Source organism: Acomys minous (assembly GCF_964271855.1).
Source record: "Acomys minous genome assembly, chromosome: 10".
NCBI classification, from domain to species: Eukaryota; Metazoa; Chordata; class Mammalia; order Rodentia; family Muridae; genus Acomys; species Acomys minous.
Window position 1 is genome coordinate 107,994,939 of NC_140491.1, and position 16,959 is coordinate 108,011,897.

The 16,959-nt window shown below is 42.3% G+C and overlaps 1 protein-coding gene and 1 long non-coding RNA gene across 2 annotated transcripts in view; both read right to left on the minus strand.

Annotated features, from left to right (window-relative positions):
• Positions 1–16,556, minus strand: part of OLA1 (Obg like ATPase 1) — a 113,375-nt gene extending 96,819 nt beyond the window's left edge. The window contains exons 1-4 of the mRNA XM_084799493.1: positions 16,403–16,556; positions 14,993–15,093; positions 10,587–10,730; positions 7,133–7,260 (exon numbers count right to left, since the gene is read on the minus strand). Of these exons, the coding sequence (XP_084655619.1) occupies positions 7,133–7,260; positions 10,587–10,730; positions 14,993–15,093 (373 nt within the window). The 5' untranslated portion in view covers positions 16,403–16,556. The remainder of the gene's footprint in view (positions 1–7,132; positions 7,261–10,586; positions 10,731–14,992; positions 15,094–16,402) is intronic.
• Positions 1,566–3,234, minus strand: LOC311607607. The gene is made up of 2 exons (XR_014782656.1): positions 2,638–3,234; positions 1,566–2,593 (listed from the first exon to the last, which is right to left on the minus strand). It is a non-coding gene; the product is annotated as an uncharacterized lncRNA (long non-coding RNA).
• Positions 16,557–16,959: the final 403 nt, after the last annotated feature.

Genomic DNA, 16,959 nt, shown 5'->3' on the forward strand with positions numbered 1-16,959 from the left:
AGATCAGATTAGATAGACAGACAGACAGACAGACAGACAGACAGACACACACACACACACACACACACACACACACACACACAGAGAGCCCGGATAGATCAGATTAGATAGACAGACAGACACAGACACAGACATACACACACACACACACACACACAGAGAGAGAGAGAGAGAGAGCCCAGATAGATCAGATTAGATAGACAGACAGACACAGACACAGACACAGACACACACACACACACACACACACACACACACACACACACACAGAGACAGACAGACAGATGGTAGATAGACAGAATCTCATGGTACAACTAGCAGTTATTTTAAAATCTGAAATGCTTTATTTCCTAAATTAGAATCTAATTTTATGAAATAAGCACTGAATATAAAATTAAAAAGAGAGTAAGCTAATGGCCAAAAAGGTCTTGACTTTAGTATTATAATTACTATAAGAGAATAAAAGTAATGCATTTTTATGTTCCAAAATCAGCATACTTTTCATTTTCAAGGGACATCCAGCATAGTACTGTCACCTCCAGATCTCTGCGCTATGTGTAACACTGGGGGAAGTGGAGAAAAGCGTGCTGCTAACAGAAGGAGCACACAGCAATCAAAGGGTCATCTATGAGCTTACTGGCACAGACAAATCAACAAAGCCAAAAGTTAGTATCAATAAAAACAATTGTTGAGCCGGGAGTGGTGGCGCACGCCTTTAATCCCAGCACTCGGGAGGCAGAGGCAGGTGCATCGCTGTGAGTTCAAGGCCAGCCTGGTCTACAAAGTGAGTCCAGGACAGCCAAGGCTACACAGAGAAGCCTTGTCTCGAAAAACCAAAAAACAAACAAACAAACAAACAAAACAATTATCTAAGGCATAAATATTAAATTAGGAAGGCTCTACCACATATAAAACATACATTTCTAGCCCCACCCCTAACCATCTTCCTTCTCCCACAAGAGATATGAATTTTCTTTGCTGGCTTTCAAAGCTGTGCTATGCATACCTCCCAGATTAGCTGCAACACACTACACAGCAAATGTCTTTGCTAGTCATGACTTTCAGTCTCCCATCTCAAAACAGTCTTTTTTAGAGCTGTGGAAAGTGAGGATAAAAGTAATGTTTCAGAACACTGATAAATGACCAGTACTCGAAACTAGTGGCAAAATCGGAGAACGTCTCATCAACTTTCCACTCGAGTCTGAGATATGGAAGCCCACTCCCCCTCCTTCACCTTTCCCTCCTCTCTCTCCCCTCCCATCTTGAGGCCTCCACCTGGACTGCTGAAACGTTAACTGTTCATCCTACTTTCAGTCTTCTTCCATCAAGTATCTTTACATTTCTTTACAGGCCTGTTCAAGCTATGTACTTTCCAAAATAAAAATAATAATACATAAGTGTATTCTTTAATCTTGATATTCATATGACTTAATCCAGTTTATAGCTGTAACTTCTTACTGTGATATTCTATATCAATGATCTTATGTGGCATTGATTAATTGGACACTTATTACAGGTAGGTTTTCTGTTTTGTTCCTTTTTTTCTTTTCTTTCTTGGAGAGAGAGAGAGAGAGAGAGAGAGAGAGAGAGTGAGTGTGTGTGTGTGTGTGTGTGTGTGTGTGTGTGTGTGTGTGTGTGACCAGTCACCTGCTCCATGCACATGAGGGCAGAGATCAGTAGATACCCTGTACTTCCTCTCTTACTCTCTACTTTGTGAGTACACGTCTCTGTATGTGTGTATGAGGGTGCTTGTTTCTGTGTATGCTGATGTAGACATGTGCACATGTGGAGGACATAGGTTACAGTGAGTATTTTTCCTCAATCACTCTCCTCTTTTAACTTTTTAGAAAGTGTCTCTCATGACTGACTCCTTTAGATTAGCCAGAAGCCCAGTGAGCTTCAGGGAGGGATCTGCTGCAAGATACTGGAAAAAGGAAATCAAAGAAGATAGAAAGACATCCCATGTCCCTGGATTGACAGAATTAATATTGCAAAAAAATGGCTATACTAGCTATCAAAACTCTGGTGTCTTAGTTCACATATTTAGAAAAAAACAACTCAAGAATTCTTATGGAACCACAAAAGACCATGAATAACCAAAGGTAAGAACACTGCTTTTAATATTACAATACCTGACATCTAATTATAATACAGAACCACAGTGACAGCCTGTGTACTGGTATAAAAATGGACAGGCAGGAAAATAGAACAGACTAAAGGACCCAGAAATAAAACAACAAAAAAGTTATGCCCATGGATTTTTGACAAAGGAAACACAAACCGACCCTGGATGAAGACAGTCTATTCAGCAAAGAGTACTGGAAAAGCTGGATTTCTTTCACTCTATACAACAATCAATTCAAAATGAATCAAAGACCTTTATTTAAAACCTGAAATGCTAAAACTTCTAAAAGAAATCCATAGAGAATTCTCTTCAAGACACTGGGGTTGACAAGAACTTCCTGAGCAGAACACATAGCCCAGGAGCCAGAGCCAACAACGATCAACAGATGGGATTACATGGAAATAAAGTTCTGCACAGTGGGAAGCAGAGTGGTGGCTTGGTGGTTAAGAGCCTGGATTACATGAAGAACTCTAGGGAGAGACCAGCCACTAAGAGACCAGCCACCAAGAGACCAGCCACCAAGAGACCAGCCACCAAGAGACCAGCCACCAAGAGACCAGCCACTAAGAGCCCAGCCACTAAGAGCGGTAGATTATGACCCTAGAGCCAGCATGACATTGTACCTTCCAAGCATTACAGACACAACACATATACATACACATTCTTTTTTTTTTTTTTTGGTTTTTCGAGACAGGGTCTCTCTGTGTAGCCTTGGCTGTCCTGGACTCACTTTGTAGACCAGGCTGGCCTCGAACTCACAGCGATCCGCCTACCTCTGCCTCCCGAGTGCTGGGATTAAAGGTGTGTGCCACCACGCCCGGCACATACACATTCTTAAATACACATATACACAATATACAATGGAGTGATGTATTTCCTAACTAGCAATTAAAGAAAGTTTCCCAATAAATGTTCTATTAGGAAGCACAAGAGGCTAGAGATGGCTCAGATGGGAATGCTTGTCTAACATGCAAAAAACCCTGTATTTGATCCCCAGCACAACATATGTCAGGAGTCATGGCTCATGTCTGTAATCCCAGCACAACATGTCAGGAGTCATGGCTCACGTCTGCAATGCCAGCATTCAGGAGGTAGAAAAAGAAGGATCAGTTCAAGGTCATCTTTACCTGTATAGTGAGTTCAAAGCCAGCCTGGAACTACATGACAGTCTTTAAAAAAAAAAAAAAAAAAAAGAAGCCAGAAAGCTAGTAACTTTTATACCATTAGGTATAAAAGTTAAAGTAACTAAGAACAATATTTATTAATGTATACCCTACTGTTATAGATTTAAACCTCTTTATGTATTTTTCAAAAAATAGTACTAGAAAATTAAACTCTTATGGGAGTAGAAAAGGAGCCTGGCTATACCTAATAGAACTTTAAATGTGTATTATATATCCCTCACTTACTAATACTTCTGCTAAGTCTACTTCTTTGAGAAATATCAGAGATGTACAAAAAAAGACAGCAGTGATAAAAATAATCATTAGCAACAACATCTGCAGGCTTTAAAGTTATATGTATAAATAGGAAGCTATTTCGTAACCCATGAACAATGATGTAGTAGCTAAATAATAATGAAGCGTGAAATAAGCCAGCCTCAAAAAGATAAAATACTGTATGATCCACGGACTTGAGATACATAAGAACAGTCAAATTCAGGTAGGTGGTGGTGGCGCACGCCTTTAATCCCAGCACTCGGGAGGCAGAGCCAGGCAAATCCCTATGAGTTCGAGGCCAGCCTGGTCTACAAAGCAAGTCCAGGACAGCCAAGGCTACACAGAGAAACCCTGTCTGGAAAAAACAAAAACAAACAAAGAAGTCCCTTAGAGGGGCTAAAGAGATGTCTCATTGGTTAAGAGCACTACTGCTCTACAGAAGACAAGATTGGTTCCTAGCACCCATATGGAGCTTCAAAACCATCTGCAGTCCAGGTCTAGAGAAGCTGCCATCTCTTGTGACCTCTGTGGTCAACACATGGTGCATATACATGCAGGCCAAACACCTATATACGTAAAAGATAAATGTTTGCCATCTCTTGTGACCTCTGTGGTCAACACATGGTGCACATACATGCAGGCCAAACACCTATATACGTACAAGATAAATGTTTGGGGCTGGAGAAACGGCTCACCAATAAAAAGCACTTTGTTGCTACTGCAGAGAGTCTGGGTTTTACTCCCAGCACTGACATGGCAGTTTACCACCACATATAACCTGAGTTCCAGGAGAGCAGGCATCAACAGAGTGCACAAACATACAACATGAGCAAAATATTCATTTAAAAAATTCTAAGAAAGTATAATAATCATGAACATTCTTATTAAAGTCTCTAAAAACGGATGTTGATACTAGGTATCCAACAATTGGAATGTAATTAATACACTGAATGTCACACATAACAATGATTAAAACTTCAAATTTTATGCACATTAACATAATTTTAATATTTTTAAAAAGTGAAAATACATCAACATTTTAAAATCTACATTCACACATGGGCACAGTAGGTCTTGCCTTTAATTGCAGCATTCAGGAGACAGAAGTAGGCAGATCTCCATGAATTCAAGACCAGCCTGGTCTACTAAGTGAATTTCAAGCCAGTCAGAGCTACATAGTAAGACCATACCTCAAAAAAATATATAAAATAAAATAAAACCTATATTCACAAAAGGACAGCATTATAAAAGTAGTTTATATGTGCTAAAAACATCTCATATTTCAACTATAAAATAATTATGTAGGTAATATAGCATTGCTGTTCTTATTTTACATGGAAAATGATTCAAAACCACATTATATTTTTAGTTTTATAAATATCAGTAAGGGCCAATAGTCACAATTAGTTTAGTTCTAAAACACATACTTAGGCTGAGGGTATTAAGGGATGGGTCAGTAGTAGAGCTAGCATGGAGAGGCCTAGGATTTGATCCCCACAATCACATACATACTTACACACACACACACACACACACACACACACACACACGTATCCCACACATACACATACACCACACTGTATTCATTCAAACAATTTATCCTCCAAAAAAATGTGTTGGGTTAAACTAATATATTTTTTCTTCTCATGGTATCATTTAAATGACTTTTCTTCACACTAGAGCAGGTCTCAGTGAGCCCCTAAACAGTTACATCTTCAAAATCTACTCTGAATATCACTTGTATTTTTGCTTCAAAGTCAATCAATGCTTTGATAATTCTTTAAAAATTATTTTTAAAAGCTGCCTCAGTTCATGTAAATAACTAACCTGAAAAGGCATGTTAGATAATTAGCTTTAAAAGATTTAAAAATAAACAAACTGGTACAAACAGATGTTCCCAACAATAAAATCTTCCACAAAAGTCGTACACACTAAGCATAAGAAATATTTATTTCATTTTCAAAAGTAGTTTAATCTACTATATAATTCTTTGGAATATGAATTTCTAGTATTTTTTATAAATACCAGAAACTTTCCTTTCGGGGTAGGGCACTGGTAGGGGCAAAACAAAGAGTTTATACATGCTAGGCAAATACTCTATCACAGAGCTAGATGCCCATCCTTTATTAAGAGGTGTGTGTGTGTTCAAGTTCTTAAGATTTTTATTTTTAGCTTTATGTGTATTGTGTGTATCTGCGTGTGGGCTTGCACATGAGTAAAGGGCCCATTGGAGGCCAGAGCTGTCAATCACCTGGAGCTAGAGTTGCAGGGGGTCTAAGCCTCCTGATGCAGGTTCTAGAAACCACACGTGGGTCCTCTGGAGATCAGGACATGCTCGTAACTGCTGAGCCATCTCTCCAGACCCCTACTGTGAGTTTTTTACAACCCAGGATCTTCTTCAGTGATCACAGATAAAATAAACTGACAGTCTAAATGAAAAAGGTTGTGTGTAGCTATGTGTGCCTGTTTATGTGTAAGTGTTCATGTGTGTGAGGGGCTTATGTGGAGGCCAATGTGTGTGAGAGCCAGAAGCTCACATCAGGTATCTTCTTTAGTCATTCTCCACCTCATTTTTTGAGACAAGGTCTCTCGCTGAACCTAAAGTTCACTGATTGGCTGGAGTGGCTGGCCAGCGAGCCCAGCCCCAGGAGATCTGTCTGTTCCCCACATCCCCAGCACAGGGCTCAAAGGCTCACACCATCTCCCTGGACCCATACAATTCTTTTTATTAACTTCCTACCTGATAGACTCATCAAATGTCATGTGAGTTTTCTTTTATGTATGCATGTTTACATGTATATATGCCACATGTGTGAAGGTGCCTGTGGAAGCCAAAGTAGGGCTCCAGATCCTGCAGAGCTGGATGACAGGAAGTGCCTAGCCACCTGACAGAAGTGCTGTGAGCTGCTCTCGGGTCCTCTGGAAGAACAGAAGCATGCTTAACCTCTCAGCACTCTCCAGCCTAAATCATGTGTGTTTGATTCAGTAACACAAGTGACATGAGACAAAACAATGTATCTAGACAGGACTTAAAGACTTTTAAAACACTGTATTTTAGCCCAAATCTCCAAAGGTTTTATTCAGTGGACCTGGCATAGGTATTGGAGTATCAAGAGTTATTCAGGTTTGCAGGACAGCTGTCTTCAACATCTCAGCTTCAGAGTTTAAGAGTAAAATCCCTGGCAGGAACCTGTGCCTCTATTAAAGTAAAATGTTATATACGGCCCTGTGCAGAGTTCTTTCCAAGCATGCACAGCTCTGGGCTCAACCCAGCACAATTTTAAAAAGTCAAAATGCCTTTCTAATCCCAAGTCAGTTCACAGAGTAATACACCTCAGGTCTCTAACCCAGAACAAGGAGCAACACTAACCAGATACAGTATCACATCACACACTTGCTATGCAGTAACCTTATGGGGAAATGATAGGGACATTAAGGTTAGAAATCAATAAACTAATTCATGATTCATCTTGCAAAGCAAAACTATCCTCTATAAACCACTCACTTCTATTTGGGCAATACAAAAACACATGCACATCTGTCTTAATAAACAAACAGCTGTACTTACGTGTTAGATGAAAAATTCCATCACAGGCACTAATATGAGATAAAAAGGCATTGCCCAAGCCCTGCCCATTATGTGCTCCTTTCACAAGGCCAGCAATGTCCACTACATTTAGGAAAGCAGGAATCTTGCTGAAATACAAAAGATGATTTTATTATAAAGAACCTGCTTACCAACCAACTGAAGTCTCCAAACAGTAACTATTTACTTCTTGAAACAAGGTTTGGAAAGTACATAATAATAACTTGATAAATTAATAGCCCCCCAAATACACAAAATTTCTATGTATTGTGAAATCTTTCTTTTACTTTTTTGCATTGTTATTTGGGGGGGGGGATGGGGCATGTGCCACACACACTTATGGAAGGCAGAGTACAAATTCCAAGAGTCCGTCCTCTCCTTCCACCACCTGGGACCGTGGGATGGAATTTAGGTCACTAGTCTGGATGCAGCCTCCTTTACCTGCTGAGCCATCTCACTGCCCTCTATTATGTATGCATGTGTGTATGAGTATTCAGACGTAGGTGAAAGTGTGTGTGTGAGTGTGTGTGTGTGTGTGTGTGTGTGTGTATGCAGGAGCACTTGTAGATGTCTTCAAGTGCATGTGGTGGCACAAAGTTAATATCGGGGGTCTTCCTCAATCCCTATCTGTCTACCTTACTCACTGAGTCAGGTCTCTCAAAAAACAAACCAACCAACCCGAGAACTCATAGATACGGCCCATTTGATTGGCCAGTCTCTTCCAGAGACTCCCTGTCTCTGCCTTCAATGCGCTGCGTTTGCGTGGGTGCCGGAGATCACACTTAGGAGGCAAGCAAGCCCTTTAGTTATTGAGCCGTCTCCCATGTCCCCCTTTCTGTGTGAGTGTGTCTGAGTATGCATGTGTGTTTGTGAGCATCCACATGTGCATGCAGACCATGGAAGCCAGAGGCCAATCTCAGGTACTGTTCCTCAGCTATCATCCGTCTTGGTTGGTTTTGGTTTCATTTCAATTTTTTTGGTTTTTCTAGACAGGGTTTCTCTGTGTAGCACTGGCTGTCCTGGACTCACTTTGTAGACCAGGCTGACCTCAAACTCACAGCGATCCACCTGCCTCTGCCTCCCAAGTGCTGGGATTAAAGGCGTGCGCCACCACTGCCCAGCTCCCATCTTGGTTTTTAAGAGTTTCTCACACGATCTGGGGCTTGCCAACTAGGCTAGGCCAGCAAGACGCAGAAATCCATCTGTCTCTGCCACCCACTGCTGGGGCTACAAGTGCACCCCCATAGTGCCAGATTTTTTTTAATGTATGTTCTAGAGATTGAACTTGGGTGTTCATGCTTGCACAGCAAGCACCTTACCATGGAGCCATCTCCACAGGCTACATTAAGACTTTCTTACCTAGGAAAACAGAGGAAACTACTGCTCTACTTCTGAAATTAAAAGCCCTATCAGGAGTCTCTCTAAGAGCTCTGTTGGCACATACAAATACCAAGTACCAAAATCAAGCAGGTGGCTAGAGGCTTGGGATCCAGCCCTATCCAGGGCCAGAATAAGACACCTGGTATTTATCAGCACTTCAAAAAAAATGAATACAACTGTTTTGTGAACAAATATAATAGTGAATCAAAAGTTAGTAAAAAGCTAAAAGAAAACTAAACTCTCAGAAGTAATGGGTAAATACTAAATATACTACATAAGCACATAGTACTAAGTAATAAACGACAGGTGCGGTAGCTCACGCCTGTCATCCCAGACTCAGGGAGGCAGAGGCAGGGAGATCTCCGTGAGTTCAATGTCAGCCTGCTGTACAAAGTGCATTCAGGACAGCCAAAAAGGAAAAAAAAAGAAAAAAAGTAATAAAAATGATAGTTTCAATTGTACTGTTAATCTAGAAAGTTATTTTAATGTATGTAGACAAAATAAAACCTTATTAAAAAGAAAATAAGATAATGCGTTGTGGGACCTGGGGACAGAAAGCCCATACAGTGACTGAAAGGCACTTCTACTTCTCCTGTGATAAAGCACTGCAACGTAACCCTTCGGTACTGCGTGCTGAACTGCACACAGCCAGCACTGCAGAGATTGTGCGGGCCTGCTTCTTCTCTTCTCCACTACTGAGAACCCTGGCTCCTCCTGTGACTCTCAACACATCCACACACTTGCTGAATCTCTCTTTATAATCACTCTCCTGCCTCCACCAGGTTACTGTCTACTTTGCAGGCCCTGTTTGGCCCTGGCTACTGTGAGGCTGTGCTCCTGCCAGGAGGCAGGCCTTGTAGAGGCTGAGCTGCCTCCATGCTGCCAACTCTCCCCACTGAATTCCCTCCTTGTATAGGCCCCTGTCACCACTAGACTGTATGGTGATTTGACACTGCTGGAAATTTCAAAGATATGAAGACACAATAAATCTTTTGAATTTTCAATCTGTTGAAACTTTAGGTAGGAAGGGTATGAATTCCTCAAAACACTGATTAAAGGCCCTAATGGCAAAAAAGAAACTGAGTGAAAGTCTACCCTCTGAAGTTTGTAAGGCAAAAATACTACTTGTATGAAAACACAACAGCAGAAGTGAGAATACAGTTGGAACCAGTTGTGCCGATGCACACATTTAATCCCAGCACTAGGGAGGCAGAGGCAGGCAGATCTCTGTGACTTCGAGGCCAGCCTGGTCTACAAAGTGAGTTAAGACAGCCAAGGATACATAGTGTGACCCTGTTTCAAAAACAAAACCAAACAAAAATAGTATTATATAAGTTGTACAAGCTCACACTGAACCAATTACAGATAAAAAAATAAAATAAAATGTTCACAAGAAAGAACCACACCTGTAAACGAGCATGCAGATTCTTCTTGTTGTTATTCCCTAACAATAGAGTGCAAGTATATTGTGTAAGTAAATTAGAAATGGTGTGAAATATATAGGAGATAGTGCAAAATGATCACAGCATTTTAGGTGAGTAACTTTTGATATCTCTAGGGTCTAAGAACCAATTCCCCATTCAAGGGACAACTGTACAGTAAAAATCACCTTGCCTGCAAATCCCAGCACGGTAATCCAGGGTGAGGCAAGAAGACTACAGGTTCACAGCCAGACTGGGCTACATAGTTAAACTTTGTGTTAATAAACAAATAAAATAATAAAATTTGTCTAAAAATCTACTACCCGGAAACAACTGTCAATAAATTTGAGATCTTCATTACATACCTTTTCTATGTATAATACATGCATATCCTTAAAATATTACATGATGAGTGAGCTCTTATAACCTAAGCTAGTTTCTCTCTGTAGTTCAGAATCTCAGGATAAAATAACTGCATTAACAAGGAAAATCCTTCCCTCTTTTCTTTTCTACATTGCTTTTATACTCATCCAAAATAATGCTACATTAATTTTGGAAGAAACTTGATTGTAAACATATCAAATTTGCATATTTACCCAATCTACGAACAAATAATGACCCAGTGCATTGCTTACCTGGCTGGTTTGTGGTACTGGCAAAGAAAGTCAAACCTGTCATCTGGCACCGGCACTCTGCTCTCATTGGGGTCGATAGTGCAGAACGGGAAGTTCTCTGCTGAAGCCTGACTGTTGGTGAGGACATTGAAGAAGGTAGACTTCCTAAAATAAAGGAAAGCATTTAAGTTGAGTCTTCAATTGGTAAAACATATCTGATACTAACTTCAGAGCTCATTATTTATAAGGACAAATCAGGGAAGGGAGGAGAAACATTTTTACTAACACAAAATATCAAAGTTGATACATAATTTATAATTTCATAATTAGGTTATATTCCCTTTTTCAGTCTATTTGGAATTTGAAAAGAATGTTCCCAAAGAACCTTTGATATAGAAGATAGCTAGAGTTTCCCATAAATTTATGAGACCTATTCTTCTCACAATGCACCCCATAATGCCAGTACCATTTCACCATATCTCACATAACTTTCTCTAGCACAACATACTGAAAGCTAGCATGCTGTTCCCAAAGCAGTCCAAATTGAGGAGGCTGCTACTTGCCTCCAAAGAAATAGGAGTTAAATATGAGGTAAGAGTTCACACTGACTCTTAATTGTTACTACACAAGGTAACACAAGGTAAGCCTCAAACGATGGATTATAGAAGTAAAAATGTGAATTTGTTTTTACTATATGATTTAATCAAGATAAAAAGCGCATTCATATGGAATAAACTAGCCATTGATTTTCCAATTATCTAAGTCACATCAAGTGATAGGTACTCAGGGGATGATGCCGACCCACAGAACACTAGTCACGGTTTTAAATGTGCTGAAAACAGAGTAAAATCGGAAACAAGTTTAGAACGCTAAGTAGTTTCCCCCAAGAGCTTCTAAGCCTTACATTCACAATAATACAAAAGGCAACTGACAAAGAACCACTGAAGTAAGAAACAGACAGACCTAGAAACTAAATCTCCATTCTCTTAGCCTGAAACTCTTTCTTCTTCATTAAAAGCAGCATTAAAACATGTCTCTTTATTACTAAGCTACATAAAGCTATCAAGGAGGAAAAATTAGCCCATTCACAAATAATTACTGCCTTCCACAAATAATTACTGGGTGTTCACTATGTTACTAACACCAGTCTAGGCACTAGAAATGTATCAATAAACAGGAACAACCCAATCCTTTCCTTTTTGGAATTGAAAGTCTAATTGGGGATGCCAAATAGCTAATTCAATTAGATAATACATATAACACTCAGCACAGAGACTTGCATATAGTAACTGTTCAATAAATATCATGTTAGCTTTCTGGGCAAAGGGATTTATTCCTATAGTCCCAGCATTCAGTGGGCTCAGGCATGCAGATTCCTAGGACCCCAAGGCAGCTTCGGCTGTATAGAAAATTCTAAATCAGCATGGGCTACAGAACGAGAGTTTGTCACAAATGATAGATGACATCAGACAGGCACAGTGGTGCACGCCTTTAATCCCAGCACGCAGGCAGGATTATCCCAGAGGCAGGAAGATCTCTGTGGGTTTGAGGCCAGCCTGGTCTACAGAGTGAATTCCAGACAGCCAGAGCTACACAGTGAGACCCTGTCTCGAAAACAAACAAGAAATACAAAAACCAGCTTAGTAATAAATATGATCTCTTGGTTCCTAATAATTAGTTTTACAAATACACACTATAAAAGCAGGCTTTCTTAACTCTCTAATATCAAGAGATTCTTTAGATGGCTTCTGTCCTGCATAGTTTTACGCCAACTTGACACAAGCTGGAGTCACCTGACAGGGTGGGACCTCAACTGAGAAACAGTAAGATGAACTGTAAGCAAGCCCGCAGGGCAGTTTCTAATTATTGGCTGATGAGGATGGGCCCAGCTAACTGTGGGTGCAGACACCCCTGGGCAGGGCGTCCTGGGCTCTGGGTTCTCTAAGAAAGCACCCTGAACAAGCCACTGAGAGCAAGCCAGTAAGCAGCACTCTTGCATGGCCTCTGCATCAGCTCCTGCCTCCAGGTTCCCAGCTGGTTCTGAGTCCCTGCAGTGGCTTCTTTCAATGGACTGTGATTCATAACACGTAAGCCAAGCAAACCCTTTCCCTTTGGTTGGGGTGTTTCACCAGAGTGGCAGTAACTCTAATTACGACAGTTCCAAAACGGAAGTCCTTATTTGAACCAGCGAACTCCCCTTCAGGAAACTACCTGGACCTCCAGTCTACTCTTGCAAAGATACCTAGGGCTAGATGGATCTAGTTAGATTTCATTGCCCAGGAATCTGAATTACAGGACAGGTGTCAGGAGATAAGAGCCATGCAGGACTTGAGCCTGCCTGCGTCATCTGCACTTTCATCCTTCTGAGGCCCTCTCGTCCTCTCCTTCACCTCTTCTATCAAGCCTTTTTGCCTTGCTTAAAACAGTCAAGATTTATGTGTCAGACAGTGAACCCTACCTGATACAGTTTAATAGAAAGATCACTCTATAAAAAGGAATTTTACGAGACGGCAGAGGGAAGTAGTGGAGGGTTGCTATGATCAACGTACATATAAATGAGTGAAGCTTTCAAAGAGTAAAGGACTTTTTAACTCATACACACACAAAAAGGAATTTTACAACCAAACACAACTGTCAAAATTGAATAAACAATCGCTTTAAAATAAATGAATGTTCGCATAAGCCCTGAATTAAATCTTCAGGACCTCCCTATCAAAAATGAGTAAATTGTAAGCCAGCAAGATGGCTCAGCAGGTAACGGTGCCCACCACCAAGCTTGATGACCTGAATTTAATGCCCTAAACCCTATGGCAGGAAAACCAACTTCCACAAGCTGTCCTCTAATTGCCAATATTTGTGTCATCACCCACAAACAAAATAAATAAAATATAATTCAAAATATTTTAGTTAAATTTTACTATATGTAAAACATACTCAATAAAACTGGAGAGGAAGACTATTTTGAAGTTGAAAGCGTATGTCAACATTTATAATAGATTAATAGAATCTGTTAGGTTATTCTCACATATTATAATTATAATTATACTCTATACCACACACCCAAAAAACCCTTACATAAGAAACACTGAAGATCTTACGATGCTCCTTTTTAATTAGTCCCATTTGAAATCAACATGCTCTGACTACACTGATTCCACAGAGATGAATGCTAATATCTAAAAACTTTCTTCCTGGTACAGAAGAACTGGCTGCAAACATTATTATTGGATCTTCCTTTCTAACGTACTGACAGTGCCCTACCCTGGCTTAATTACTTGTTTCGCTATATTTCCACTCTTCGTTTATTATTTCTTTACAAGTAGACTCTAGCACAGCAGGCAACCCCTTCAAAACTAACGCACTCTAGGAGAGAACTGAAATGAGGACAGCCACATTTGCTCATGGTTTACATTACAAGGATCTAAGAACTAGCGTACTTGAGTACAGCATGCTCCGTTCCCGGAGGGGTCTATAACAGAAGCTCCAAAGAGCACAGAGGACAATACAGCTGTTCATCGTGTCACTAGTGTAAAGACCTAAAGCACACCCCAAAGTGCCCCAGTGATGTGTGTGTTTCTTGTGTTTGAGACAAGATCTCTCTATAACTCAGGCTGGACTCAATCTCACAATACTGCTTTTGCATTAGCCTCTCAAGTGCGAGGATGAAGGCGTAACCCAACATGCCTGGCTAGGATAGTTTAAATAAAAAGCACAGATACTAGCTGGGTGGTGGTGGCGCACGCCTTTAATCCCAGCACTCAGGAGGCAGAGGCAGGTGGATCGCTGTGAGTTCGAGGCCAGCCTGGTCTACAAAGCGAGTCCAGGACAGTCAAGGCCACACAGAGAAACCCTGTCTCGAAAAACAAAACAAACAAACAAAAAGCGCAGACACTGATCATTTAAGTTACATGTACAAAGAACTCTACGATAAACCCCACACTTATCTCCTATTGTTGCCTGTAAACATGAAGTAACAATACTCCACCTTCCAACAGCATATTCAAAGTAGTCACCTTTTTCTCCAATAAAAAGTCCAGCCTCTAGACAGCCCTCTTCTCTCAAGGGCTTTATAAGAAGGTTTTAAAACTACTTCCTAAGCTGTTCTACTGCAAGGTTCCTGGCCACAGCCTAGGCAAGAAGTGTAATTCCAAGCAAGTACAACACTATGCTTCTCCCAACACTTGTAGCAGATGTAGCTGAGCTGCCTCATTCACATCCTCTCACTGCTTCTCCCTCTAAGCTTAGCAAAGCAATGTCAACAACTCAGTTCAATGTGTGCAAGAAACTAAAAGTAAACAAACAAATAAAACAAGTGTAAGTTAAAGCCTAGTCTTGTAAGAATAGTCTAGCCCTTTTACTCCAGTTTGAATTCTTACTGACTTGTGAATTTGTAACACAAAATAAGAAAAGTCCCAATTTTTACTTACCCAACATTTGGCAATCCAACAATACCAATTTTCAGTGATGTTCCAAATCTTCCAATAATTGGGGGTGGCTTAATACCATCTCCTCCCTTTTTGGGGGGCATCTAAAATATCAAAAATGAACTTTTAAAACTACCCGTACAGACAAAACACATACTGTATATATCAATACACAACTGAAATAGACGCAAAACCCATGACTCTGTAAACAGATCTGATTCTAAAAGTTATCCAAGAGTCATTTTTGAGTAGTCCCAGAAAGACTGTGGCGGCGGAATCAAAGATAAACATAAAACTTAGCTCCGGTCGTCCATGTTGGTGCTGCCAACCACATCCTTAACCTGTCACATTTTATGAAGGAGAAAGCATTCGGAAGCAGAGGCAGAGACAAGCCAAAGAAAGCCCATTCTAGAAACACTAGCAGCCAAGTCACCTCTCAGCAACCATCCCTCCATCACCTGAGACCCATCCTTTCACCTTTCTCCACAACTCAACCGCTCATCACACTGATGGTCACCACTAAGCCTGGAGGTCCTTCTAACTGACCTTCTCGCTTTTGACTCTGTAGGTAAGGCTTCTCAGTCCTATAAACAGCCTTCCAAACCCACACTCTACACACACTGGATACTTCAAAGGCGCTCGCTCACCTCACCCCTTTTTAGAAGCCAACCCAGAGCTTCCATGTATGCTCAAAGCAAGTGCTCTACCAATAGACTACACACTCTCGTTTCACATACTTTCAATCTTTTGACTGATCAGTCCAAACTTTGTCTCTTCTTCCTCGTTCAGGCTCCAAGGTCCACTGTGCATAACTGATCCCGCTTTAATTAACACTGCAATGGGAAACCGACGAGGAACGGCAACCTTTATAGTCTTAGAAGCTGAAAATTAAAACTGTCCCTGTCTTCTGGCTGGGTTGTAACTCCCAGAGCCACGCCGCGTCGTTCCCCGACCCCACAACGCCGACCTGCCCCGCCCCTGCTCCAGGAGTGATATTCCAACTTGTAATCCCAGATTGGGAAGCCAAGGAGCTCCCTTTTTAGGGTCTTGGGTCTTGACACCTGTTCCGGGCCAAACTCCAGGCCTCCAATGAACAGCTGCATGGGGAGAGCCCGTCCAAACCTGGGGCCTACAAGGGGGTGGCCCCGAGAGCCAAGCCGAGCTGGACGTCCCCCTCCCCGCCCCCCACCTTTCTCCTCCTGACCCGGCACTGGCGTCCCGCCCTGAGGCCAGGCTTTCCCCAGACTGCAACGAGGGCCGATCTCGTGGCCGCGCGGCCTAGTCCGAGGGCGCCTCATTCATCCCCCATGCTGTCCGCCGCTCTCAGCCCATTATCCCCGTGGCCGGGCTCCGGCCTGACGCCAGCAACCGAGCCACTGGCCCGGGCGCCCGGGGGCTCCCTCAAGGACTCACCTTGCACTGGGCTACCGCTCGCACGGGGTCCCGGGCTGCAAAGACCGGTGTCGCCGGCAGCCGGAGGTGGGGAAGAAGGCGGAGAGAGCGCAGGCCCTGCCCTCCGCCGAGCAGCACGCACGACGGCAAAGGAGACGGAACGGGCGGGCCGGGGCGGCACCTGTGCGCAGGCCACGCCCCCGCAGGGTCACGCCCATTGGCCCGGATGCCCTCTGGTGGGAGGAGCCACCAAGGGGGCGGGCGCTTAGCAGCGCCAAGCTTCCGCGTTTGTACACGTGGGCGTCGGCGGAGGCCCCGGGTTTCCTTCCGCTTCGCTTCTCCCGCTCCAGTCACCCGCTCCATCCCAGATTCCCCTTGGCCCTAACTGATCGCGCCTACATCTGCCTTCCGCCACCTGCACTGCGCTGCCCGCCTCCTCTTTCCGGTAACTTCTTTCCGACGGGCTGACGGTGGGAGGCCGCTAAACTTTCTTTCAGGGGAAAATGGACCAAGGAAAACTTCGAATCCAGGACGCCCCTTGCAGCCACAGAAGTAGAGAAAGCGTTTAAAGAGTCACC